A 25,944-nucleotide genomic window follows, 5' to 3' on the forward strand; every position below is an offset into this window, starting at 1 on the left:
CTACGTAGCTCAGTGGGGCCTTTTAGTTTAGCAAGGGGCCGTCTGTATTAGAGGGGGGGGCAGCGCATTGCAAAACAGAGGCAGCACAGCCTACACACGGCACAACACGCGCTGTGACAACAGTACAGCAGGGGCAATGTGGCCGCAGTTACCAACACAGTGGAGAATGCAGAGGGAGGGGATGGAGGGGATGGAAGAGAGGGAGGGAGGGGGGTGGGTGTAGAACTACATACGGGGGTGGCTCGGCGCGCATGGCTACAACGCGGTGAGGCGGTCCGTTTCCGCTCTGGCTTCCGCTCGGAAGCCCCAACCCCCCCCCCTCTGCCCCCCCCCTCCTCCCTTCCCTGCCCCCCTCCCCTCCCTCGCGGTGCAGCAGCAGCCGCCGGATTGTGCACGAGTCGGGCAGGCAGAGGGGTCGTGGATTGCGAGCGTGCTGGGCAGTGGATACTCAAGCGCGACACACACACACGGCTCTCTGTGTTACATACAACCTACTCGTATGTACACACACACACGCGTGTGTATTATAGACGCTGTAGAGATACCGTATTCTAGTCGACACTACGACCGCTAGCCATAGGATCTTACACATTGATACACGCATCGATATATACTGTAGAGGCGATGCCGTATCGCATACCAACACTCGTGGACGCACTGGTGGTACACATTCACGGCTATAGATAGGCATCTACACGTACGGGACACACACACACGATACATATTACGCACGCGCACACGCACGCGTACCCATCCTCGCCGCGCAAATTTCGGGCTCGTCGTTCGATACGCACGTACACGTCTCCTATATACAAACCTCCTCGCCACCACACACACACACGCGCCTATTACATACATAACAAAAACACACATCGACGTACAGATATGTAGCTGTCATTAGCCACACGCGCGCACGTACACACACGTGCGCACACGGGGCACACACACACACAGGGCAGCAGGAGGATGTGAGTGGCGGGCACACGAGCCGGGCTTGCTACTCTCTCCTCTCGCTTTCGCCTCTAACCCACCGTTACCACAATCTACATCATCATCATCTTCTTCGTCCTCTTCCTCTTCGTCGTCTGCTGGGGTTTTGGAGGGTGGAGTGCGCGGGGAGCCGCGAGAGGGGCCGACATGATGCGTGTGACGCTGCTGCCAGCTCCGAGGACATGAAAGATGAGCGAAGAGACGCGCCCAGACGAGTAAGTGGCAGGGACGAGGCCCCCTTCTCCACCTCCCCACACCACCTCTGACCACCACCACCACCACCACCTGCTCTATCAATACCCGTCCATCCACTACCTCGTCCATCCAGAAACCTCTCGTATTCTCCGTCTTGCCTTCCCATCATCATTCGTCAAAAATCCTTCACCACTGCAATGTTTGTCTCGTTAGTCCAGAACCGCCCGTCATTTCCTCCCATCTGTCTCTTCAATCCTGCACAACATCCAACTGTTTACCTCCCTCCTCCGCCCTTCATTCCTCACCACATCCCTCACCACATCCTTCGCCATCTACGCAGCTCGTTCGCCTCCTACCAACGCGCACAGCGTTGCCAACGCATCACCACGCGGCCCATGTCCCGTTCCCTCCGGCATCTCCATCCACCAACACCTACACTCTCCGAGCTCCCCTGCACCATCCACCTCCCCCTACTCCCTTCGTCAACAACTTTCCTTCCCACGAACAGACCCCCCCTCTCAATGCCGCTCTCTCTCTCTCGTCTGGGCCACCGTGGAGTCCTCAGACACGGCCGTGCGTGTGCTGGGCACGTCGTGTTTCGGGGGTGCTTGCAAAGAAGGGCAAAAGGCTTTCCCAGTGTTTCCCAGTGTGAGGACCGAGGAAGGAGGGCGGGTTGCATTGCTAAGAGGGCACACGTGGAGATGACCCAGGGAGAGGTCGGGATTTCCCAGGATTGAGATTTCAGCTAGAGATGTAAATTGTTACTCCTGGGACGGGTTGAGCGGCCGCTCTCAATAATGGGACGCACGCGTGTGGCAGAGGTTGTTGGTTCGCTTTTGAAGAAAGCCAGGATGGTGTCACCAGCCCGTGGGCCAGGAGACCTGCGGGTTTTACAATCACCTGGGGGGGGGAGACGGATAAGAGAGTCCTCGCGAGGCTGAGTGAGTTCCCAGGACGGCAGATGTCTCAAAACGGAAAAAAAACGAAAACCGGCCATTGCTGGAGCGGGACCCCTGATGCAGGGCGAGAGGTGGCTCTGGAGATGGAGCAGCAGCAGCAGCAGGAGGAGCAGGAGGAGGGACTGGATGTGGGAGGGATGGGGACACGTCTTGTGGGATCGTCTGAGCGGGCTCTCTGGTTCCATGCCCAGGGGCGGGAGAACGGCGAGGGAAGAGGGGGGAGGGAGGGGGGCCGCCAGGTGCCGCCATTCCGCCCAGAGAACCCGCCATGTTTTTATCAATCGCTCTCATTAGCATAGGAGGAGTCCATTCATGAAACGCGCCGCCGCCGCCGTGCCGGAGTCGGCGTCTCTCGCCACCGCTGCGGCGGAGAGCGCCCAAGGACCGCAACGCAACGGGCCGTGGCCGTGACGGCCATTTAACGTTCACCCCCCTCCTACTCCTCCTCATCCTCCTCCCTCTGACTCCATCCTCCCTCCGACTCCATCCCCCCCCCGGCCCTCCCCTGGAAATGCCCTCCATGTTCTCGACAAAAGAACGCCGTGAAACACGCGCGCACTGTACCAGGGCGGCCCCATTAGTATGGAGGCCGCGTGTCTCCCCGTGTGAGTGTCTCCCCGTGTGAGTGTGTGTGTGTCTCTCCGTGTGAGTATGTGTGTGTCTCCTCGTGTGTGTGTGTGCCCCTGTGTGTGCGTGTCTCCCCGTGTGAGTCTGTGTGTCTCCCTGTGTGAGTGAGTGAGTCTCCCCGTGTGAGTGTGTGTGTGTCTCTCCGTGTGAGTATGTGTGTGTCTCCTCGTGTGAGTGTGTGCCCCTGTGTGTGCGTGTCTCCCCGTGTGAGTCTGTGTGTCTCCCTGTGTGAGTGTGTGAGTGAGTGAGTCTCCCCGTGTGAGTGTGTCTCCACGTGTGTGTGCGTGTCTCCCCGTGTGAGTGTGTGTCTCCCCGTGTGAGTCTCCCCGTGTGAGTGTGTCTCCACGTGTGAGTGCGTGTCTCCCCGTGTGAGTGTGTGTGTGTCACCCCGTGTGAGTGTCTCCCTGTATGAGTGTGTGCGTGTCTCCCCGTGTGAGTGTGTGTGTCTCCCTGTGTGAGTGTGTCTCTCCGTGTGTGTGTCTCCCTGTGTGAGTGTGTGTCTCCCCGTGGGAGTGTGTGAGTGTGTGTGTGTCTCCCCGTGGGAGTGTGTGAGTGTCTCCCCGTGGGAGTGTGTGAGTGTGTGTGTATCTCCCCGTGTGAGTGTGTGTGTCTCCCCGTGTGAGTGTGTGTGTCTCCCCGTTTGAGTGTGTGTGTGTCTCCCCGTGTGAGTGTGTGTGTGTCTCCCCGTGTGAGTGTCTCCCTGTGTGAGTGTGTGTCTCGCCGTGTGAGTGTGTGCGTGTCTCCCCGTGTGAGTGTGTGTGTGTCTCCCATTGTGAGTGTGTGTGTCTCCCCGTGTGAGTGTGTGTGTGTTATACCCCGTGTGAGTGTGTGTGTGTCTCCTTGTGTGAGTGTGCGTGTCTCCCCGTGTCTGAGTGTGTGTGTCTCCCCGTGTGAGTGTGTGTGTGTCTCCCCGTGTGAGTGTGTGCGTGTCTCCCCGTGTGAGTGTGTGCGTGTCTCCCCGTGTGTGAGTGCGTGTGTTTCCCCGTGTGAGTGTGTGTGTGTCTCCCCGTGTGAGTGTGCGTGTCTCCCCGTGTGTGAGTGCGTGTGTCTCCCCGTGTGAGGGGGTGCGTGGGAGCGGTGGCGCAGCGGTTAGCGCACTGCGCTATGACGCGCCCTCGGCAGCGTTGCGGCCAACAAAAACTGCCCAATATACGAAACCCAGTCCCGAGCCTCCCCTAGGTCGACTCGGCCTCAAACGAGTACCACCTGGAGCGGCGTGTAAAACATTCGACACCGGGGAGACAAAGGCGGCCGGGCGTAGTGTTGCCCCCCCCCCCACCCTTTTCCACAACCCTCGTGTGCGGCCTTCTTCGGTGTTCGCGATAACAGCGCCCAGCCCATGAAATAAGACCACGGGGGAGTCTCTCGGTCTTTGCGAGTGTGGTCACTGTGGTGCCAGCATTATTTTTGACCGCTTTTCATTCATAAATGCCCAGGCCCGTTATACATCCGTGCCGCTGTCTCAACAGCGACCACCACCACCCACCCACACACACCACCACCACACACCCACCCACCACCACCACCCACCCACCACCACCCACACACACCACCACCACACACACCACCACCACACACACCACCACCACACACCCACCCACCACCACCACCACCCACCCACCTACCCACCCACCCACTACCACCACCCACCACCACCCACCCCCCACCAACCACCCACCCCCCACCACCCACCCACCACCACCCACCCCCCACCAACCACCCACCACCATCCACCACCAACCACGACAGCCACAATACCCCTTCCCCCACCGCACGTACACCCCAACCCCGCTCGTTCCACCACCAAAACCACAAGACAAAGATCACCCGTATAGCCTTTGAAACAGACTGTTGGGGCAAAGGGCTGCGAGTGAGAAAACACGAGGGTGTGGGGGTGGCCAGCCCCACGCCCGGCCGCCTTTGTCTCCCTAGTGGCGATGTTAACACACCGCAGCAGGTTACAAATTTAAGTCGACCTAGATTAGATAATCACTGAAGGCGGTGGTAGCCGTGAGATGCAATTGATGTAGGGACGACGACGCGATAACCACTACACTACCGCTCCCCACACACACAACACACCACTACTCACCACTACACTACCGCTCCCCACACACACCACTACTCACCACTACACTACCGCTCCCCACACACACACACACCACTACTAACCACTACACTCCCACTCCCCACACACACACCACTACTAACCACTACACTACCACTCCCCACACACACACCACTACTAACCACTACACTACCGCACCCCACACACACCACTACTAACCACTACACTACCACTCCCCAAACACACACACCACTACTAACCACTACACTCCCACTCCCCACACACACACCACTACTAACCACTACTCTACCGCTCCCCACACACACACACCACTACTACTAACCACTACACTCCCACTCCCCACACACACACCACTACTAACCACTACACTACCGCTCCCCACACACACACCACTACTAACCACTACCCTACCGCTCCCCACACACACACCACTACTAACCACTACACTACCGCTCCCCACACACACACCACTACTAACCACTACACTACTGCTCCCCACACACTCACACCACTACTACTAACCACTACACTCCCACTCCCCACACACACACACCACTACTAACCACTACACTACCACTCCCCACACACAACTACTAACCACTACACTACTAACCACTACACTCCCACTCCCCACACACACACCACTACTAACCACTACACTACCACTCCCCACACACACACTACTACTAATCACTACACTCCCACTCCCCACACACACACCACTACTAACCACTACACTACCACTCCCCACACACAACTACTAACCACTACACTACTAACCACTACACTCCCACTCCCCACACACACACCACTACTAACCACTACACTACCACTCCCCACACACACACCACTACTAATCACTACACTCCCACTCCCCACACACACACCACTACTAACCACTACATTACCACTCCCCACACACACACTACTACTAACCACTACTCTACCGCTCCCCACACACACACACACACACCGCTACTAACCACTACACTACCACTCCCCACACACACACACCACTACTAACCACTACACTACTGCTCCCCACACACACACCACTACTAACCACTACACTACCACTCCCCACACACACACACATTACTACTAACCACTACACTCCCACTCCCCACACACACACCACTACTAATCACTACACTACCACTCCCCACACACACACCACTACTAACCACTACACTACCACTCCCCACACACACACCACTACTAACCACTACACTACCACTCCCCACACACACACCACTACTAACCACTACACTACTGCTCCCCACACACACACACACCACTACTAACCACTACACTACCACTCCCCACACACACCACTACTAGCCACTACACTACCACTCCCCACACACACACACACCACTACTAACCACTACACTACCGCTCCCCACACACACCACTACTAACCACTACACTACCACTCCCCACACACACACACACCACTACTAACCACTACACTCCCACTCCCCACACACACACCACTACTAACCACTACACTACCGCTACACACACACACACCACTACTAACCACTACACTACCGCTCCCCACACACACACCGCTACTAACCACTACACTACCACTCCCCCCACACACACCACTACACTACCGCTCCCCACACACACAACCACCACAACCACCACGACCACCACAACCACGACAACCACCGCCCCTCCTCCTCGGTGGGGGGAGGAGTACGTGGCAGCCTCTCCTGGCTGACACACAAACACGAGGCGTTTCTATTCCCTGCATTTGAATCTACACCCCCCCCCCCATTACACAGCTGAGAATCCACGCTGAGTCGGATAAACACTGTAATCACGCACTGCCCGTTTCAATCCACTGCTGGATGGAAGCCCCCCCCCCCAAAGCGTATCGGTGGCGAGGGATTTGTCAGGGCGGCCTGCCGCACTCGCCAGCGTGGCGGGCCCCGGGGTCTGGTGGAGAAAGGAAACAACATCATTGCCTCATGTACAAATGGAGGCATGGTGGACACGGTTGAGGAACTTTGTGTTCAATGTAAGTATAGTAAGTGCTGTATGTTCATTTTGGGGGGGGAGGGCGGGGTTGGCGGTGGGGGGCACTGCCACACTCGCATGCCCTTGTGAATTAATTCACCGTCTCTGACGTCCGCTTCGAAGCAACCAGCAGCAGCAGCACTTTTGATAATTCCTTGAAAATGTCAACCAGGTGCCGGGACACGCGTCCAAACTTTTTTAGCTTCGTGGAGACCGGCCCAGTTGGGTGGCGAGATTGGCATAACCGCTCGGCAGTACGGCCATCGATAGCGGCAGGAGACCGCATCGCTGTTCATTGCACACCCATCGATGTCTCGCGTTGCGATTTCAGTTTGTAGTATTATTGTTAAGCAACCGCAGAACCTCGCTGGGTACAGTGACAACCCCTACTGTGATGCTTGACATGTGCATCGCGTACGCACGTGGAGGCACTTTCAGAATTAAACAGCACGAGAAATTAGCTCGTTTTCACAAATCATAACTCGTAAAATGCCCAATGCATTTTCGCAATCGGCCATAACGCAAAGCACATTGCACGTACAGTGGACAAAACTTGGGCCCAACTACCGTGTTGAACAGACAACGAATTGTGGATGTCTGTTCAGAGTGTGCGACACTTGACACACGCACGGGCCTGCGTTACCTTCTGGCAGTTTAAAACACTGTACGTGCAGACACATTTTTTGCAGGTTAAATGCACCTCGAAATTAATAAATAGCCGAGGTGGATAAGAGGGCAAGTACAGCCTGCTGGCAGCGAAACACTGTTGTGACTGACTGTGGAGAGGCAATGCTGCAGAACGGTTAGAGAGAGAAATGTTTACTGGGTAGAGAGCCCATTCTGTTTGTGCTGGCAATGAAAAGGACCTTTAACCACCACCACTACTAACACCCCTACCTCAATCTGAGACATGGTTATGTTGGCAGATGCCGCGGAACATGTTTTGCAGTGGCACTGCTGGAAATGGCCAGGTACAATTTGAGTTTGTGGAAGCGCGGAAAAGCAGTTTCGGCGGCGGTCCACCTGTGCTTTCCGTGGGGTCGTCTTTGGGTGGACCGCTCCACAAATGAGATGATTGTTACGGACGAAGCGAGCGGTTCTCAAAAGGAAAAAGGGACTTTTACGTTCAAACCGCGTCGCGAATAAAGAATTGCGGCGACTCTTTCAAGCAACGACAGCGCAATAAAACGGTGGCTCGCCGTGGCTCACCGTGGCCTTTTCGATGAGCCAACGAGCGGTGGCTCTGCCATCATGCCTGGCTCAGTGCCACCATCATCCAGCCGCGTGCTCTTTTCTGTCGGGAGGTTTATGTCGCAGGACGCTAATCGCCGTGGTGTCGCCGATGTTTCTCATGGCTTGCGCCGGAGATCCTTAGGACAAGGATCGGAGTGAGTCCCTTGCTTTGAATGGGCAACACTTTGGGTGAGTGGTTCTGGGTCACCCTGTCCTCGCTCGGTACAAATTACTTAATGTGGACAGCCTGGGATGAAAGGTCATTGTAAGGTTGCTAGCATACGCTTGCGTGTGTGTGGTTGCAGTGGGGAGCGGTAGCGCAGCAGTTAGCGGCCTGCGCTTCGAACCCGGCAACACGAGTTGGATTCCCACTCATGGCCAACACCAGTGACGATTATTTGAACCGGTTCTGGGCCTCCGCTAGGTCGACTCAGCCTCAAAAAAGTACCTGGTGCGGTGTGTAACATCCTCACTAGGGAGACAAAGGCGGCCGGGCGCGGTGTTGGCCACCCATCCCCGCGTGTGCTGTGCCGGCCTTCATAGGTGCTCGCTAACAGCACTCGCCCCTACAGTCTGTTAGAGGCTGTGGTTGAACTTATGTTTAAATTGGCATCATTGACTGCTTCTGCAAATGGGGGTACTTTACTGTCTTTCACGTCTATCGCATTAGACATTTTTACACTCGCCAGCAAAGCGGAAGGTCATTAAGTGGCCAACTGTGAAAGAGAATTGGTTACAACATTACAAGTCAAAGTGATTTACTGCTCAAAAGAGCATTGAGGCGTTGTGCTCATCTCCTGTTTACAGCCCTGAGCCAGTGGTGGAATGTCCACATACCTATGGTGGGGGCGAGTCTATCTATAGGACAACCATTGTGGACTTCCCTTCAAAGTCGTAGTGATATCATGGGACTCCGGAGGGATGATGGGCCGAGTCAATCAACCTCTACCGCTGACAACACCCGGCCAAGTTTAGCCACCCAACGTACAAGACTTTTCCCACGTTGCAGCCTCTTAAATTCACAATATGGACAAGTTGTGAATTTAAAATGCCAGTTTGCGGTCAAGCAACATTCCATCACCGGAGTCAACAGTAGGCTTGAGCTCTATGGCCTCTTGCCGTGGCAATGTGTCATTTTCACCACTGGCCGAGGAGGGAGGAGGGGGCTACCAACAGAGGTTGCCCACCACCACTACCCATGCTTGTGTTTGTGGCACTTTGGCTTCAAGTCGTTTGCCATATGGGGTGCCACGGTGGCTAGCTGTTAATTACTTCGTCTGGTATACAGGAGGTCGTGGGTTCGATCCCGACCCTGACGCCTGCTGCTGTATATATGAAGTTACCATGTCCTCCCTGTGGTTTCGTGGATTTTTCTTTGGGCCCTTCGGTTTTTCTCTCCACATGAGGAAACACGTGTGTAGAGTGTTTGGCTGCTATGCATCCACGTGATAAGCCACTTTGTTAGGCTATCGCGTGTGGCCAGGTCGCTTCTGAAAAAGAGCTAGAAATAGCTCAGTGGGCCTTACCTAGTAAAATATCACGAGAGGTGTGGTAAATTGTGGGCAGCCGTACGTACACTCAACAGTCCCATCAAGACCATTTTTTTAAGTAAGAAAAAATTGTATGCAAAATGCCCCCTGTCTGTGACAGGGAGAATGCTGTTTACTGTTGGGCACAGCATTTAATTGTGTTTGTGGTCTCGAGGCATCAGGCCCAAGGCAGTATTACTTAATTTCAAGGATTGCTGGTCTAATGAGTCTATTGCAGACAAAGTCTATTGCAGAGACATCCCATCGTTAATCAGAACTCGACCACCTGTAACTGTGACGAGTGGAGGTCTGTGCATTGTTTGTCCACCTAAACGTTCGCTTACACATCTCTGAGCTCGACGGGAGAATAACGTGAAGTAATTTTTATTCGTAATTTTTTCTTTTTACAATCGTGCTTTTGGCATCGTGCAGTTGTTCAATTTCAAACCGTCACGGAGCAGCGCAATGTCCCCCATATTAGAAAGCGACGTGCAGAAAGTGACACCGCAGAACTAATTCTGAGATCCTGTCACGTGACCTCGTACCTGCGCTCAGGCTGCTGCTGCTCGCACCACTTTCCTGCAGACTCTGCAGTAGAGATTTCATTGCATGGCAGTAATAACTGAAACTTGGATTTTTATTTTTTTTCCAAAATTAAGTCTTAAAAACAAAACTAAACAAATATTCACGTGATTTGTGTGTTGTGTGGTCATTGTTGATAGGGCTGAAACCATCAACTGACTGCACTTGAGCAGCCAGTGTAAATCTGGATGATCACTGCCCAGATTTGAACTCTGGATGCCAGCAGCAGTACCGACTCAGTCCTCTGAACCCTGAAACCACCCGGCCGCCACTTTCGCAAGACCACTTTTCGAACATCCTTTTTCTGAGTCTGGTAATCAGTGAGCGGGCGTGAGAACAGTGAGCAGCGCTCGCTTAAGAATGGACAGAATTGTCTGTTCCTTGGGTTGGGACTAAAACCCATAAATTCCATTGGTTCAGTGCCCTAATATTGGCATTCAACGCCATAGAGACACCTTACGACATCATTTTATTAATATTTTAAGGCTCATAAGATAGCCGCTACACTGGTTACATCAGTCGATCAATAATATCTGGTCCACGGTCACAATGGGGGACAATTTCTAGAAACTTTGCATTCGTGGAATTCCATTAAAACAAAACGATGGTTTTGTTCCGGTGGCCCGGGAACAGTGTGTGTATATATAGACGTGAGCACGGTACAATACAGTGTTGTAGCGTAACAATGCCAGCTGGAGCGGAACGGAATCCCAAGCGGATGTACTCGGCGCAGAGCAAATACCACCGCTCGTTGCTACATCGGAAACCGTTTCTCTTTGTACTTGTTGTATTTTTGAGAACCAAAAGAGCGCTAAAGCGTCACAAAAATCACGGCATGCGCGGAATCAAAACAAATTGCAGTCGTTTCGAATCGCCCTTTGCTTTGTCCGCGTTTTCAAAGAAATAGCTGCACAAGCGGTGATATTGGCGCGAACTGGTTTTTTTTTTGCCAGGTCATGTTGCTGATGCTATCAGTCCCATTTCACAAGGAAGTGAGATTAGGCCAAAAGGTTCACTTGATGTGTTACTGTATTTAGGATCGGGGAAAAGAAACTCGCTGTTATTCAATATTTTTCATGTACGTATGTTGAACCTCTTCCGCACCGTACGTAGCCAACCATGCCAATCGGAGGTGCGGGTGCAGGACAATAAACAAAACACAAAAAAGGGGTTGTAACGAAAATATTTATTTCCAGTTCTAACAGATTTTGTAATTTATGGGGGCAAAATTTTGGGGTGAAAAAAAGATGCTTCTTAAAAAGTTGCCACCGGTTGTATTAAAATTATATTCTTCTCTGTAACAGGCCAAAAAAAACTAAACAAAAACTCGAGTGATATTCAGTCATGGAATGTTGCAGAGGCAGCCAAAACACATATCGCATTGGGGAATAACCACGCTGGGCGAAACTACAGAATAACTTTGGCTGTGTTTTCCATGGGCCCCTTTTGCCAGCCAAGTTTAACGTCACGTGCCCCCTTTTTTCGGCGTAGTTGCGGAGTTTTCTTGACGCATGCCGCCAACAAACTTGGACATTCCGTTTCTTGGAGCAGTGACGCGGCTCTGTGATGCAGCGTCCGCCGCCCGTTGCCGGAGGTTCGCCGTGGGAATGTGGCAGGCCACACCTTGGTTACTCGGCATCGGAAACTTGATTTATCCTTGGAGAAATCCGATGGGCTTTGAAGCTCTTTTTCAAATGTCCAGTAGGGGCAGGGGCAGAAAGTTACAACAACAAACGGCACAAAGTATAGGAGAGATAAGCAAATTGCTTTAAAAGATATATATAATACTACGCCCCGTCCGCTTCAGTAGACTTCAAAGTTCTCGCGACGTCATTCTAAAAGAGTAGGGCATTGTGTTCCAGCGTTCGTGGCTCAAATATCCAACATATAAATTTGATTACAGTACCTGCAAACTTCTCGACAACATCTGCCCCAACTGTGAGACTACTGCAGACTTTGTGTGTTAGACGCAGCGCCTTCGTGATAGCCTTGTGTTATAAGATTGGCGCAAATGCTCAATGTACGCAACTATAGTAAACCCTTGTTAATTCGACACACATGGGGCTCTAGCCTTTCCGAATTGTCCAATATTCTGAATAATGTGCAATGGTACACTCCCCATTGGCTCCTGCCACAATAAAAAATATCCAAATTTGTTTTCCCAAACTCTTCACACACCATACGCATTGACACACTGCATCAGTTCTATCAAAAACTTTAGATTTGTCTCGAAGACTAAAGGGGTTTCTACTTCAGTCCCTTTCTATTACTTCTTGGTGTGGGTGTAGACGACATTTCTGAGAGGGTTGGCTTTCACAGAGTGCATTAACGAGGTAAGGTCCAAAGCGACGGGTCTGCACTAACGCTCGCCATGCGGCACGCGTGGCGAGCGTTAGTGCAGCGTCGCTCCACGTGTATGCCGAAATTGGACCATTAGCTACAGCAATTCGGCTCGTGGCGAATTACTTATACTGTACTGTATACATGCCGAAAGTGCAGCCGTGTCAAATTATCCCAAATTATGAATGATCAAATTTCCGAAATAACGAGGTTTTACTGTATATCAAATCCAGGAGCTGCGATTTAAAAAAATGTTATACTTAAAAGCAACCCGGTTTATTCTGTGAATTCTGTCTAGCCGTGAGTGACTGGAATGAAACTATGAATTCACCTCGCTAGAATTTCTGGATTCATCTCGGGTAGCCTTCCGGGGATCTCGAGCTGTGTCCCAGTTTTTTTGACGGACGTTGTAACCACCAACAAACGAAATCTCACGTGGTCACGGCGCTGGTGTGCCGCGTTCAGTGGTGACGTTACTCGAGGCACGCTCGCGAATTCCTGACTTCGCCTCCAACGTGAGTCACGGCTACCCTTGACGGCATTACCACCACCGCTTGCCTCTGCTACCCTCTCATCCAGATTATCAGACGGCACACTCCCCTCTCCCCACCCCCATGTATTTTGAGGCAAACATTGGGGGGGTGCTGCATCTGGTGATCCGGTAGCGCTGTGAAAAGGGACATTGCCCAACATTTTTTCTGCCTTTTCTACACTTATAAGGCAGTGTTATTGACGAATGTGTTGTGGTTAGATTTTGTTTGTTATTTGTGCTCGTGCACCGCTGCCAACGCAGCAGCAACGTCGCCAAAATAATTTGCTTTTTAATCCAGTAGGTGTATGCGTGTGTGCGTGCGTGACCAGATTAGTATAATATTGGCACTGGGCTCCCGAGTTTTGGGGGGGGGGGGTTTGTGAGCTTTGGCGTTGGGAAGCGTCTTCCGCTCCGAAGAGTACGGTAAACGCCGCCCGAGCCACTTCTGCGGTGAGTCACGGCACAGAATCTGCTCCCTTGACAGAATTTTCGCCACTGCCACCAGGACGAAGGTCGCTCATCGTGAGATCGCCGGCATCGCGAGGAGACGAGTCCCTCTCGAGCGAGCGAGCGCGGTGACGTCGCGGCCGTGCGGCGGAGAGCGCGCGGCGGGTGACAACCTCGTCATGATGCGTTTCTTTGGAAGCTCCGTCTCTCGCAGGCGCTCCGTTTCCCGCAGGCGCTCCGTCTCCCAGGGACGCGCCGCCTCGTTGCTGACGTGTCGCGAGTGATCGCTAAACAATGAAAATAAAAGTCCGAGCGGTGGAAACTTTGCGGCTCATTACTGTTTGTTCACGTATGTGCAAGTGTACGGTCGCCACCTGTCCTGGTTTTCCTAGGGATCGTCCGATTGTTGGAGTGAGGTCGCAGATTTTCCTGGGATAGCTGTCGGTCGTCCCGTGACATTAATATTCCTCTTTTTTGTCAGTCGTTCAACAATGCGCCATGCAAGGGAGAGTGAATGTACTTGCCTAAAGTCCTCCCCCACTCGCACGCGGTATTGTGAGATATCCTTCCCACGTCACGTCCCGGTGCTTTGTATCTCAGAGGTGACAACTCCCCCCACCCCATCCCCCACGCACGTACAGCGGTGCACAATCCACCGCCGGGGTTTACATTGCCCTCGTCGCGTACGGGAGGGCTTTGGGGGCAGCTCTGACCCCGGGGCCTCGAGGCAGGAGCAAGCGCGCTTTACGATTTGAGAATTAGCCGGCCGAGCGGCGATAGAAATCGTCCTCCCCCAACCGGTTACGCGGCAAAACGAGCGGACGTATTGTGGCCGACGGTGAACTCTTCGTGTCCGGGCCGGGCCTGCTGAGCAAAGTGCCGCCAAAACAGCCGTCACACACGCGGCACGCGCACACACACACACGCGGCACGCAATGCAGTGGACCCAATGAGGATGGCCACCGGGGTACCCCCCCCCTCCTGCATTGAAACCTAAATAAACGGTTTTGTGACGTGTGTGAGGTGTGTGTGACGTGTGTGTGACGTGTGTGCGTTTGTGTGTCGCGTGCGCTGGGGAGCGGTAGTGCAGAAGTTCGAGCAAATGGGTTGTTAACCAGTGGCCCTAGTTCGATTCCCGTTTATGGCCAATACCAGTGACGATTATCTGAACCGGTCCTGGACCTCCCCTAGGTCGACTCGGCCTCAAATGAGTACCTGGTGCGGTGTGTAAAATCATTGCCACTGGGGAGACAAAGGCGGTCAGGAGTGGTGCTGGCCACCCACCCCATTGGGTACCGTTCCGCCCTTCGTAGGTAGCTACTCACTGCACTTGCCCCAACAGTCTGTTCAGGCTACACAGGGGATCTTTGTTTCTGGCGTGCGCTTCAAGTAATTCTCCAGGAAGATTTTAGTGTTGCCGAGAATTCGTGTTCGACTCGAGGTGATAAGTTATTGCAAGAGGCAGCCCTCATCGAGCCTCAAGACTCTCCATTCAGGAGGAGGTTTTCCTGCCCGCTCGGCATATTTTGGCGTCATCCTTTAGCTTTTTTGTGTGCGTGGATGTTTGTAAGCTCTCTTGCTGGCCGTTGGTGGACGCTCCCCATCCCTGTGGTTGGAACCGATCTAAAGTGCGAGCCCCCCGATTTACCGATCACTATTTGCGGCTGCTGCATCATTCTGCTCGTTTGATTTCGCATTAACGGTCGCCAGTCGTCCATGGCCTGGGTCTGAATCGCGGCTCTCAGAAAAGGGCACCTCTTGCTTTGCGCAACTACGCCATCACACCTCCGATGAGCACGGTTGGCTACGTACGGTGCGAAAGAAGTTGAACATACATACAGACATCTCCTGGCCATGGGATTGGCACCGATTTATTTCATTAAAAGATATAACCATGGAAATTCCCGTGAGATGGGACTCATAGCACACATGTCACGACACATTCACACATTTAAAATCTGTAACTTTTTGGTATGAATCTATACAATTAATATTAACAAGCAAACACGTACATATTTTTTTTGTATAAACAGTATGATAAGTAATGCACACCACCGGTTCATATGGTTTATATCCGCACGGTAACAGTTGCAAATGTTGTGCGGGTGAGTTCTAATTAAAGGTGTAAACAAGTTGAGACAGACGGAATATTCGAGTGTGTCTGTCGTTTTAATTGGTTGAATCCCATCGCTGGCGCTGATTTCCTCGGGGCGTTGCCAAGTGGCCACGCAAACGCCCCTCGGCTGTATTTGCCAAACGCAGGTCGTTTTGTGGAATACAACTTATTTTTAAGTCGTCTTTTGCGCTTGGACCTCTTCTGCTCAAGAAGAGAGGTGGGTCATGTTGAGCGCGGACCTATCCACTGGCGATTCAGACGACTCCCTTGGACTCCAACTCGGACTTAGAAGACACGGGGACGCGAGTTGAACGCTCTAGCCGTCCGGCCAGCGTCTGTGCCGTGATGAGACACGTGACAGTGCGAGGGGCCGCCCCACACGGAGCCGCTGGCCATGTGGCTCGTGCCCCACAGGGATGCATTCATCGTCGTCATTGTCACTATCATCAGTCACCGTCTACTGCTGCATGAATGCCTTCCCCACGCGATGCCATTTCTTGTGGTATTGCAAACAAAAAAATACAACTAAACTATTTTTTATTCTAGCAGGTAAGGCCCACTGAGCTATGTAGCTCTTTTTCAGAAGTGACCTGGCCACAAATGATAGCTCAACGAAGCGGCTTATCACGTGGAAATGTATAGCAGCCAAATACTCCAAACGCACGTTGATTCTAAATGTGGAAAGAAAAACCGGAGGACTTGGAGAAAAATCCAAAGGGAGAGAGGCATGAAAACTCCAAATATACAGCAGGCGTCAGCGATCAGGATTGAACCCAAGATCTCCTGTATACCTGGCGAAGTAGTTAACATCTTGCCACCGTGGCGCCCCAGTCTGGCATACGAACTGATCTCATTGCTTCCTGTCAAAGGCAGTGGCGGCGATGATGATGATGATGGTGGTGGTGCGGTTTCTCCCTTGGCTGCCATTCCCTCACTTGTCCCGTTGTTCTTTGTGGCCCAACTGGCCAAGCCAACTTCGTGGTGCGATACCACCGACTTTGTGGTACCACCGACTGATTCGAGTGCTCTTTCTGTCACTTTGTGCTTTTCTGACTTCTGAGCGCGCATTTCTGCCCGCACGTGCCTCCGGGCATTAATCACGGTTGCCGTCAGTTAACGCTGCGAGACCGAGCTGGGGGAAATATGAAAGTAGGATCCTCACCCCGGCCTGCTCTGATTTATATTCCCATCGTCTGAGTTGGGGCGAGTTCAGGTGAAATACCCCCAGGAAGATCCTCCTCGTGCGAGGAGAGATGCATGATTTTCGTGATGCCCATGGACTTGTGGCCTTTTAATAGATAAAGGAGCAGCCCTGCTATTACTTGCCCACACCCACTACTGGCAGAAGGGCCTCCACTAGAGGGAGCTGCAGAGAGCCCCTCTCCAGAGAGCCCGTCTAGTGACCCTGCTCTTGCACGCGGGCGAAGAGGTGGAGGTACCCACACTTTACCCCACCGCACGCCACTAACTGTTGTGTGCATAAAAGATGTAGGAGGCGGATAAACATTTTGACATTGTTCATCACTCGGTCTGAATACCATTCGTTGACCGATCGAAATGTCAGTAAAAGCGTGGGTGGGTGGGTGGGTTTAAGTGTTTTTTTTAAAGTAATATGGTTTGTAAATCAGCGGTTGACGTAATGGTGTGCAACACTTTTCTTTCCGAGAAAGAAAAAGCATTCTGTGCCGCGTCGTGGGGGGTATGCTGGTGTGCTGAATCGCTCTCTGCGATGCGACTGAAGCCCCCCCCCTCCCCCTGTAACCAAGGGCGACCACCGTGTTGCCGCGTGGCTATCATCATCATCTTCTTCTTCTCCGTCAGCCTCCCAGAAGGCCGAGGCGACGCAGGGAAATGCATTACCCCGCCGCAGCCGCGGATGCCGCCGTCCGCGCATGTGGAAATGCGTTCGAGAGGAAGTGAAGTCCACACGCCGTTCGTCTTCGTTGATCGGCGCGACGTCCGCGGATTTACATTGGGATGCTTTGCACGTCGGCGCAGTGTCGGAGCAGATGGGGACGTGGCTGTGAAAATAAATTAAAAGGCTTAACGTGTTATTGCATTAGCAGGAAGTTGGGCGTGCGGCGCTAAATCCTCAACGGGTGCCGTACTGTCGCGTTTTCTTCAATGAGCGTGTGTTGGCGGTGTCGGCATGATCTCGTTTGTGCTGCGGAATCCGTAACATCCGTAAACATAGTAGCAAAATAAACACGCGCACATTTCATTCACCGATTTCCTACATCTGTCCCCCCCCACGTAGAAGTTTTTGTGCAGCCACACGGCCCTCTGGGAAAGCAAAATTCTAGCAGCATTGGTTCAACACACGCCAAACTCTCATCAGCAGTCAGGCTACTCGCTTGAACCAATGCTGGTGAACTGCCAATGTTCAGCGTTTGCTTGTGCTGACCCTGATGCCGCTGAAATGACGTGCTACCAGAAGGCCGTCTTGGCTGATGGGATGAGTAAAACAAATACTTAAAAAAATGTAATGTAGAAGGACAGATTCGGGAAGAGAAGCGTCTTGTCCGCTCAATTATTTGTTATGTTCTCCAGAACGTGGGTGAACTATTGTTTAGCGTTACAGACAAAGTAGACCTCGCGGCTTCACACGCCCACACGATCAGGGTGAAGTCTGTGCCACATAGCCTGCTGCATTCAGGAACTTTTCGATATTTTCTGTTATGAAGCAAATGTTATTTTTATTATTACAGCGCGCGGAATTTTGCAATCGGCCGAGCTGCTGAAACGTAACGCGCTTTGTGTCGGTCCGCGAGATCATGTTTTTGTTGTTGTTCAGACTCTGGTGGCAAAGTCTGCAGCGACGTGAGCTTATCACGTCTCTTGTGTGTGGGGCTCACCTGACCGACTCCGAACGCCCGGGGACAAAATAATAAAGCGGGCGGCAGCCTAAACAAAAAGAACCCCGAGACAGATGCGGGCGATGCGGCAACACGCCCTCGTTATTATGGCTGTGAGTTGTCCGCAAGGCGCAACGGTGCGGCTGGCGTTGCATGCGAACGGGTCCCGTAGCTCGCTTCGCCTGCGTCGTCTTTCACACGGCGTGCACGCCGAGTGTGAAGGGGGACCCCATTGATGGTCTAGGTGGCTGTTCTGTTCGTGCGAATCACGGTAGCGGCCGATGTGGTTCAGGAGCTCGATGGCAACGTGGAGGTCTAGGTCTGCTGCTTGCCACGACGAGAGGGCTTCAGGAGAGAGAGAGAGTTTGTGTCGCTTTGCTGTTCTTTCTGCGTTGAAAGAGCGCAGACTACAGGCGCGTATGTTGAACTTCTTTAGCGCCGTACGTAGCCAACCGTGCTAATTGCTTAACGAGCATTCTTCCTACCAGGATTCGCTATCACGAGCAATTCGAATTTAGACCCATATGTTCGCAAAACGAGTAACATGTTCGATTAACGAGCGCAGACTGATAAATATGCCGTGGCAGCAGGGAAGGGGAGCACGGTGGCCCGCAGTTGTTTGTTCACCAGCTGTCCTGTGCTTGGTCACGTGTTTGCCCACGTGTTTGGTCACGTGGGGGAGGAGGGGGCCTCGTGGTGGCACTGAAATGGGTGTGGGGAGCGGTGGTGTAGTGGTTACGGCTCAGTGGTACGAATCCGGCGATCCGAGTTCAATTCCCGCTCAAGGCCAACACCGGTGACGATGATCAGAACTGGTCCCGGGCCTCTCATAGGCCTACTCAGCCTCAAATGAGTACCTGGTGTGGTGTGTAAGCATCGCCACGAGGGAGACAAAGGCGGTTTGGTGTGGTGCTGGCCACCCACCCCTCGTGTGCTGTACCGGCCTTCGTAGGTGCTCGTGAACAGCACTTGTCCCTACAGTCTGTTCAGACGATACGGGGGATCTTGCACTGGTTCTTCGTATGTGGTAAGCGTTACAGTTAATGTTTTATTACTTTATTTTAAAAGCATTATTTGTATTTCTCACGTTCAAAGAGCTGTTCAAGAGTGGAACATTTTGGGGCTGAAAGGTATATCAGCTTTCAACATGGGAGTCAATGGGAAATCGACGATCATTTAGCGAGTTGTCTCTTAAAGACGAGCAATTTTCGCGGAATGTAATTCGCTCGTGAAGGAGAGACAGGCGCATGTCAAGTGGTTTACTCCTGGACATCTATAAACAAATATTCTGATTCTGAGTGTACGGTCCATCGTTTGGGTTGCTTTGGCCACATCAACAGGTACACGAACAGGCCGATGCGCTCCTCTCGTTCACGACATGAACATTAAAGACACGAGCCACGGGAGTGCGAGATTTGGCCATCGAGGCGGCTATCGAGTTCCGAGTAGCGTTCCTCTGAACTTGGCCGAGCCTGGACTTGCTTGGGCCCCACCAGAGACGTTCGTCCGAAGGCCATTGCACGATCAGGGGAATAACGTTTCACTTTTATTGGCGATGAAACTGACTACAGTTTTGTTTGTTTGCAATTTGAGTTGTCCACAGTTTGCTGACGCAGCGCGTTGCTTCTGCTGTCCAGCAAAACTGAAACTCACGATTGAGTCGCTCATTCCCATTTCACGTGTGGAAAGAACAGCGAATACATTTGTGTGTTTTTGAGTGATACACCAATGTACGGTCTAATTATATTCTCAACGATTCCATCGGCTATTATACGGTCAGCAGGCTTGCGTGTTCAAATCCTGGTCGAGAGTTGATCCGGCACATCATCATTTCACGATCGATAAAATGAGTACCTACTTTACAGGGAACTCAACAGTGGTTGTCTTATGGATAGCCTTACCCCTGCCACAGGAATGGGGAAATTCCATCACTGGCTCAGGTCCGTAAACGGGGGATCAGCACCGATGGCTCAATGCTCTCGCAAGCAGGAAATCACTTTGGCTTCGTTTAAAAAAAATCTTGCTTTCCTATCCGCTTCCAATCGTTACGTCACAAATAATCTCTCCCCTGTCTCTCTCTCGTTTGCCCGCCTCGATCTCCCGCATCCGCTGCTCGTGCCTCCTCGCGTATCTCTTACAACAGCAACAACAAAATAACTGACGGAAAAATGAGCGAGCGGGGGGGGGGGAACACCCCGGTGCCCTCACGCCCCCCCCCCCACACGCCCGGGCGTGCTGACGGCACCGTGGGACGAGCGGCCGCCTCTCCGCGGCGCTGCGATCGTCTCGCACACGCGAGACTCGGGTCACCCGTCACTGGACTCACGAAGGGGGGCGGTTCGTACGTACGTACGTTGAACTTCTTGTATGTATGTATGTTGAATTTGTTGTATGCATGTTAAACTTCTTGTATGTTGAACTTCTTGTATGTATGTTGAACTTGTATGTATGTTTGTTGAACTTCTTGTATGTTGAACTTCTTTTGCACCGTACGTAGCCAACAGTGCTAATCGGATGTTGTGGGAGGGGGGGGACAACAAACTAAACACAAAAAGCAGTTCTGAAGAAATGAGTTTTCATTCTAGGTTTAAAAGTGCATAGCTCCGGTGGCTTCTTAATATCTGGAAGGAAGAGCATTCCAGACGGCCGCAAAATCACCGTGCGATGCGGTGGCCGTCTTTGTTCGATGGACCAGCCAAAAAGCCGCCGCTGCTGCTGCTGCTGACCACGGGAGGAGTCCGTGCACGATGATGGTTTATGCCACTCCAAGGTTTTCAGGCGGTGGCGCCCAAATTGTTCTTGAGGGCCGGCGTCGGTGCAGCGCACGGCGAGGAGTGAGCACGCCGACATTCTGTCTCCGCAGAGCAAGGGCTCTTGGTAAAAAAAAAACACCCCACACTCGACCTCCAAATTGCGAGAGGTCATCCCCCCCCCGCTCCTGTGCTGTCCCCGCTGTCTGGAATTTTCTCCCCCCCCCCCGCATCATCATTCGGCTCCTTCCCTCGCAGCCGCCGCTCGCCTTTGGAATTCCCTCCTCCTCCTCCCCCGGCCTCTACACAATAATAACCTCTCGCTCAGTTCAAGAAATGTGCCGCACTCCTCCCCTTCTGCCACAACTTTTGACAGTGCCCGTGAGTTGCTGTTGGGCCTGTGCGTTCGGCCGCTGTGCAAACCGTTCCAAGCAAAATATCATTTTGCGATGCCAGTTTTGCCCGAATATTTTCTAGAACGTTTCTTTGCAACGACGTCTCGTGTTTCCCTCACCTCCTACTTAACTTGCAATGACAATCCTCCCAGAAAGTCACAACGGAAATGAAATGTTAAACTGAACACCCCAACTCCCACACCCCCCCCCCTTTCACGAAAACTAAGCGGAGCTCCACGCTCCGGGTGTACGACATTTCACGACGTTCAAGACAAAGATCCCCTTCATCGCCTTCTAACAGTCCGGCGAGGCAAGGGCTGTTAGCGAGCACCTATTGTAGCGGGCGAGGCACGGCACACGAGGGCGTGGGTAGCCGGCACCACGGCCCAGGTTCTGATGTTTACACACCTGACCAGGTGCTTGCTTCAGGTTGAGTCGACCTGGGGGAGGCAGGGGGGGGGGGGTTGCCCAGGACCGGCCGTGAACGGGAATCGAACTCGGGTTCCCGGGTCCATAACGCATCGTGCTCACCGCTTGCCCCGTTCTCACCCCCCACGCTGCTCCTCATACTCACAGACGCTCGGACACACACGGGGACACACACACGCCTGCGTGCACGCGCACACGACTGGGCCTCGTTGTGTCGTGCTGTGAATCATCGTGCCGCATTACGCCCCGCGGTGTGGCGAGCCGCGTGCCCCCCCCTCCTCCTCCTTTCGCGTTGTTCGGGCCGCCGTTTTGTATTTGTCACTTGCCCCAACGAGGCACGGCTCGAGCTGCCACCGAGAGAGGGAGGGAGAGAGAGAGCTGCTTTGTGTTGGCTGCTTTTGTGCTGTCATGTCATTGCTGTGCCATGCCTTGGCCTCGTCTTGTTATGGGGGCTCACACACGTGGCTTCTGCCCCTCGCTGGGTGACGCACTTTTTTTGACTTGTTGCAGCTAAATAAACCAGCAACAAAAAATGTTGGCAGCGGCTGCTACGTAACAGATGTGTTGGTACCGGGGGGGAGGGAGGGGGGCGGGCACGAACGATCGCAGATTTCGCTCGGAAGTAAACATGTCGATGGGACCTTTTTGCCAGTATCAAAAATGATGAAAAATAAGAATCGGTTTTACCCTTTCTGGCAATAAAACAGGAGGCGTTAAGATGTCCAAACACCAAATAGAAACCTTTTGCAAGACATCAAGTCTGCATTAACCACACACGGATCTTGTGGTGAACATGCAATCAAACATGCTCTGATAGTATATGCATTGTCTTTGAAACTGATTGGCCTACACCAGAGGCAGACTTCGTTATGGCCTAGTCTCGCCGGCGTCAGACCAGAGAACGCCAAATGGCGAACAGTACAAAGACGATGAAAGTATCAGAACACGTATAGCTCGAGTTGAGCAGTTATATCTACGGGACATTTTCAGAAGTGAACAACCCGCCATCCCTATGCTCGTCACGGTGAACTCGAGGGTCACGTTCGTACAGGAGGAGTTCCAATTATCCATTGTGGTAGTGGGGGGGACTAATATCGCAGATCCCAATTACCCGTGGGGGGCTTTCCCACACATCTAAACCACTTACCCGCGGGGAAATAATTCCCGGATAAGCATAGGCATTTGCTGCTCAACTCCTCTCATGCGTGGAACTTCTGCGACTAATTTGAGATGTGACACATTTTCCCGCAGAGCATGCCGGGAAAAAAGGTCCCCCGGTAAATTCCCACGTGGGTGATTGTGCGAGTTTGCTACGTGAATTTGCGCCGTAAAAACCGTGAAAATGTCGCACGTAATCGGAAGCCGTTCCGCGATGGAGAAACATTTGCGAGTAACGGCGAATAATTATCGGTGGAGCGCCCCCCCCCCCTCCGCTTACGAGAGGAGCTATCGTGGACCCCTTTGCCGGTTTCTGCCGATGATAGGAGCCAGCCTTAGGTTACGTAGGGTGATGGATAAAGAGGATTTATATCGTAGAACAATTGACGGGGCATGTCACAGAAGGCACGGTCCAGGCTTTGAGTTGGGAGTGGAAGGGACAAGCCCCGTCGGTGAGATCTTAAATAGATGCGGTGAGCCGGGAATACGGACCGTCTCTGGGAAAGGACATTCCTGGCAGCAGAGGAGATGGAGCGACCTTCCCGTTTAGCGAGGGCCGATGAGAGGTTCATAGAGAATAGGCAGCGCTTTTTTGGAGCGGAAAGAGTGGGAGGGAAGGTTGGGGAGCTGCGGAGTGGGGGGGGGGATGAGTTCAAGAGACAATTCAGGAGCAAGGACGTAGGGGGTATGAAAGATATTCTTGTAGTGCGTGCACTGCTGGATTGTGAAGGAACTTGAGAACTGGAATGATGTCAAAAACATTCAAAACCGCCCGGACACGTGAGCGGTTGTGCATCACACGTCTCCTTTCTAGGGCCTAAGCCAGTGGTGGATATTCCAGAATAACTAAAAGCGACCTGGCCACAAATGATCGCTCATCGAAGTGGCTGATCATAAGGAATGGAAAGCAGCCCAAATACTTTGAACTACTCTGGACCTCCCACAATGTGGTACAAATTTTATAAACCTCAGAAGGATGATGGGCTGAGACAAGCTCCGATGAGGATTTTAACTTATCACCTTTATTTTGTGAGTCGGGTATCCCAGGTGCAGATGTCAACCTTCCTTGCCTTGCTGTTGCAAAACAATGATAAAATATAGATTCCTGTGCTGCCGATTGAGATAGCATTGTTTAACACTATTCACACCGCTTTGCCAGCATTGGAAGTGCTCAGTGATGTTGCTCTTACTGGTCCACGGTCAATGAGATGGCAAGCAGCAAATTACAGAAGCTGGTGGCCCACCTAGTGACCCACCTTGTGACCCATCTTGTGGCCCACCAGGTGGCCCACCTGGTGGCCCACCTGCCCAAGTGACTCGGGGTAGAGCGAGCGGCTCGCAATCGCGTTGGCTCGGGGGTCGACTCTGCTTGTCATCCCTCCTGGGTCGATAGGTCAACGGTGGATAGACTCGTCCCCATCGTAGAAAAGTGGAATTTCCACCACTGTCTGAGGGCTGAAACCAGGAGATGATCATCAGCGCCTCGATTGTTATCTCGTGAGCAGCAATGCGCTCTTACACTGTCTTTGGTAGTTATTCCCATGCTGCAGCGCGACTTGACAGGTGGCAAGTATTTTAGCCAGCCCTGCGGGGGAGATGATGGGCCGAGCTAACCCCACGTCCAAACTCAAAGGTACACGTTGCCCTGTACTGGTCAATGAAATGAATCCAACCGCACTAGCAGCAGCATTAGTTTTGTTGTGCATCTGGCCGGGACGGCAGGCCCGCTAACTGTCCGCGAAGGACACGGAGGGTTCCCAGGTGTAGAGCCACGCACGGCGCTGCGGCACCAGTGAAGGAGGAGGCGGCAGGCATTGGGTTTCAACGCGGGGGGGGGGGGATCCAACTCCACGAATATATATACACCCTGTCCTTTCACGCATCCGGTGGCCTCTCCCGGCACTGGTAGCCAGGGAAAATAGTCCTTTTGTTAAATGTCAAGGTCTGGTCTCGTGTTTAACCTTCGCTTTGCCTTTTTCATTTTGAAACGGTGCTTGCAATTTCTCATTGCAGGCGGGGGTGGAGGGGGGGTGGGTGTGGTGGGTGGGGGGTGTTGATGGTGAATATTACAATTCTCAGATGTTATTTTTCTGCTCGGTTGCATCGAGGCACGTTGAGTGGTGGTGCATTGGCGGAAGGCTTCTCCGCGTCCGTCTTTGCGTTGCGTGGAAAGTTGCAGTCGCCTTCCGAATGGCCGGAGTTTTGAGAAACGAGCCTGCCTTATCGACATGGGAAGTGACGCCTGAAACTGTCCCGCATATAGACCTGTCAAACAAACTCCACCGCTGATGAGAATTTACATCAATGGTGGGGAAGGGGGCGGTGTGGGCCCTGGGGGGAGCGCTCGCGGAAATGTCAAACGACACGCAATGAGATCGCTCGCCAGATGTGGCTCGTTCCAACTCTGGCGCGGGGTGACTTCGAGACCAGGCAACGAAATAGCAAACTAAACTGAACAAGTTTTTTTTATTTTACCAGGTAAGGCCCACTGAAATCACGTAGCTATTTATCAGGAACGACCTGGCCACAAATGATAGCTCAACGAAGTGGACATTTTAAAAACTCTTTCTTAACGTGGAGGGGAAAACCGCAGAACCTGGAGAAAAATCCACACGACCACAGGGAGAGAGACACGCAAACTCCAAATATACAGCAGCAGGCGTCCGGGTCGGGATTGAACCCCACGA

At 52.7% G+C, this 25,944-nt stretch overlaps 1 protein-coding gene across 1 annotated transcript in view; it reads left to right on the top strand.

Moving 5' to 3' along the window:
• Positions 1-356: 356 nt before the first annotated feature.
• LOC144728965 (sprouty-related, EVH1 domain-containing protein 2-like) overlaps positions 357-25,944 on the top strand; it is a 65,454-nt gene continuing 39,866 nt past the window's right edge. The window contains exon 1 of the mRNA XM_078608761.1: positions 357-1,205. Within this exon, the coding sequence (XP_078464887.1) occupies positions 1,180-1,205 (26 nt within the window). The 5' untranslated portion in view covers positions 357-1,179. The remainder of the gene's footprint in view (positions 1,206-25,944) is intronic.

The sequence above is a fragment of the Lampetra planeri genome, chromosome 30 (assembly GCF_965212315.1).
Source record: "Lampetra planeri chromosome 30, kcLamPlan1.2.h2, whole genome shotgun sequence".
In the NCBI taxonomy this organism is placed as follows: Eukaryota; Metazoa; Chordata; class Hyperoartia; order Petromyzontiformes; family Petromyzontidae; genus Lampetra; species Lampetra planeri.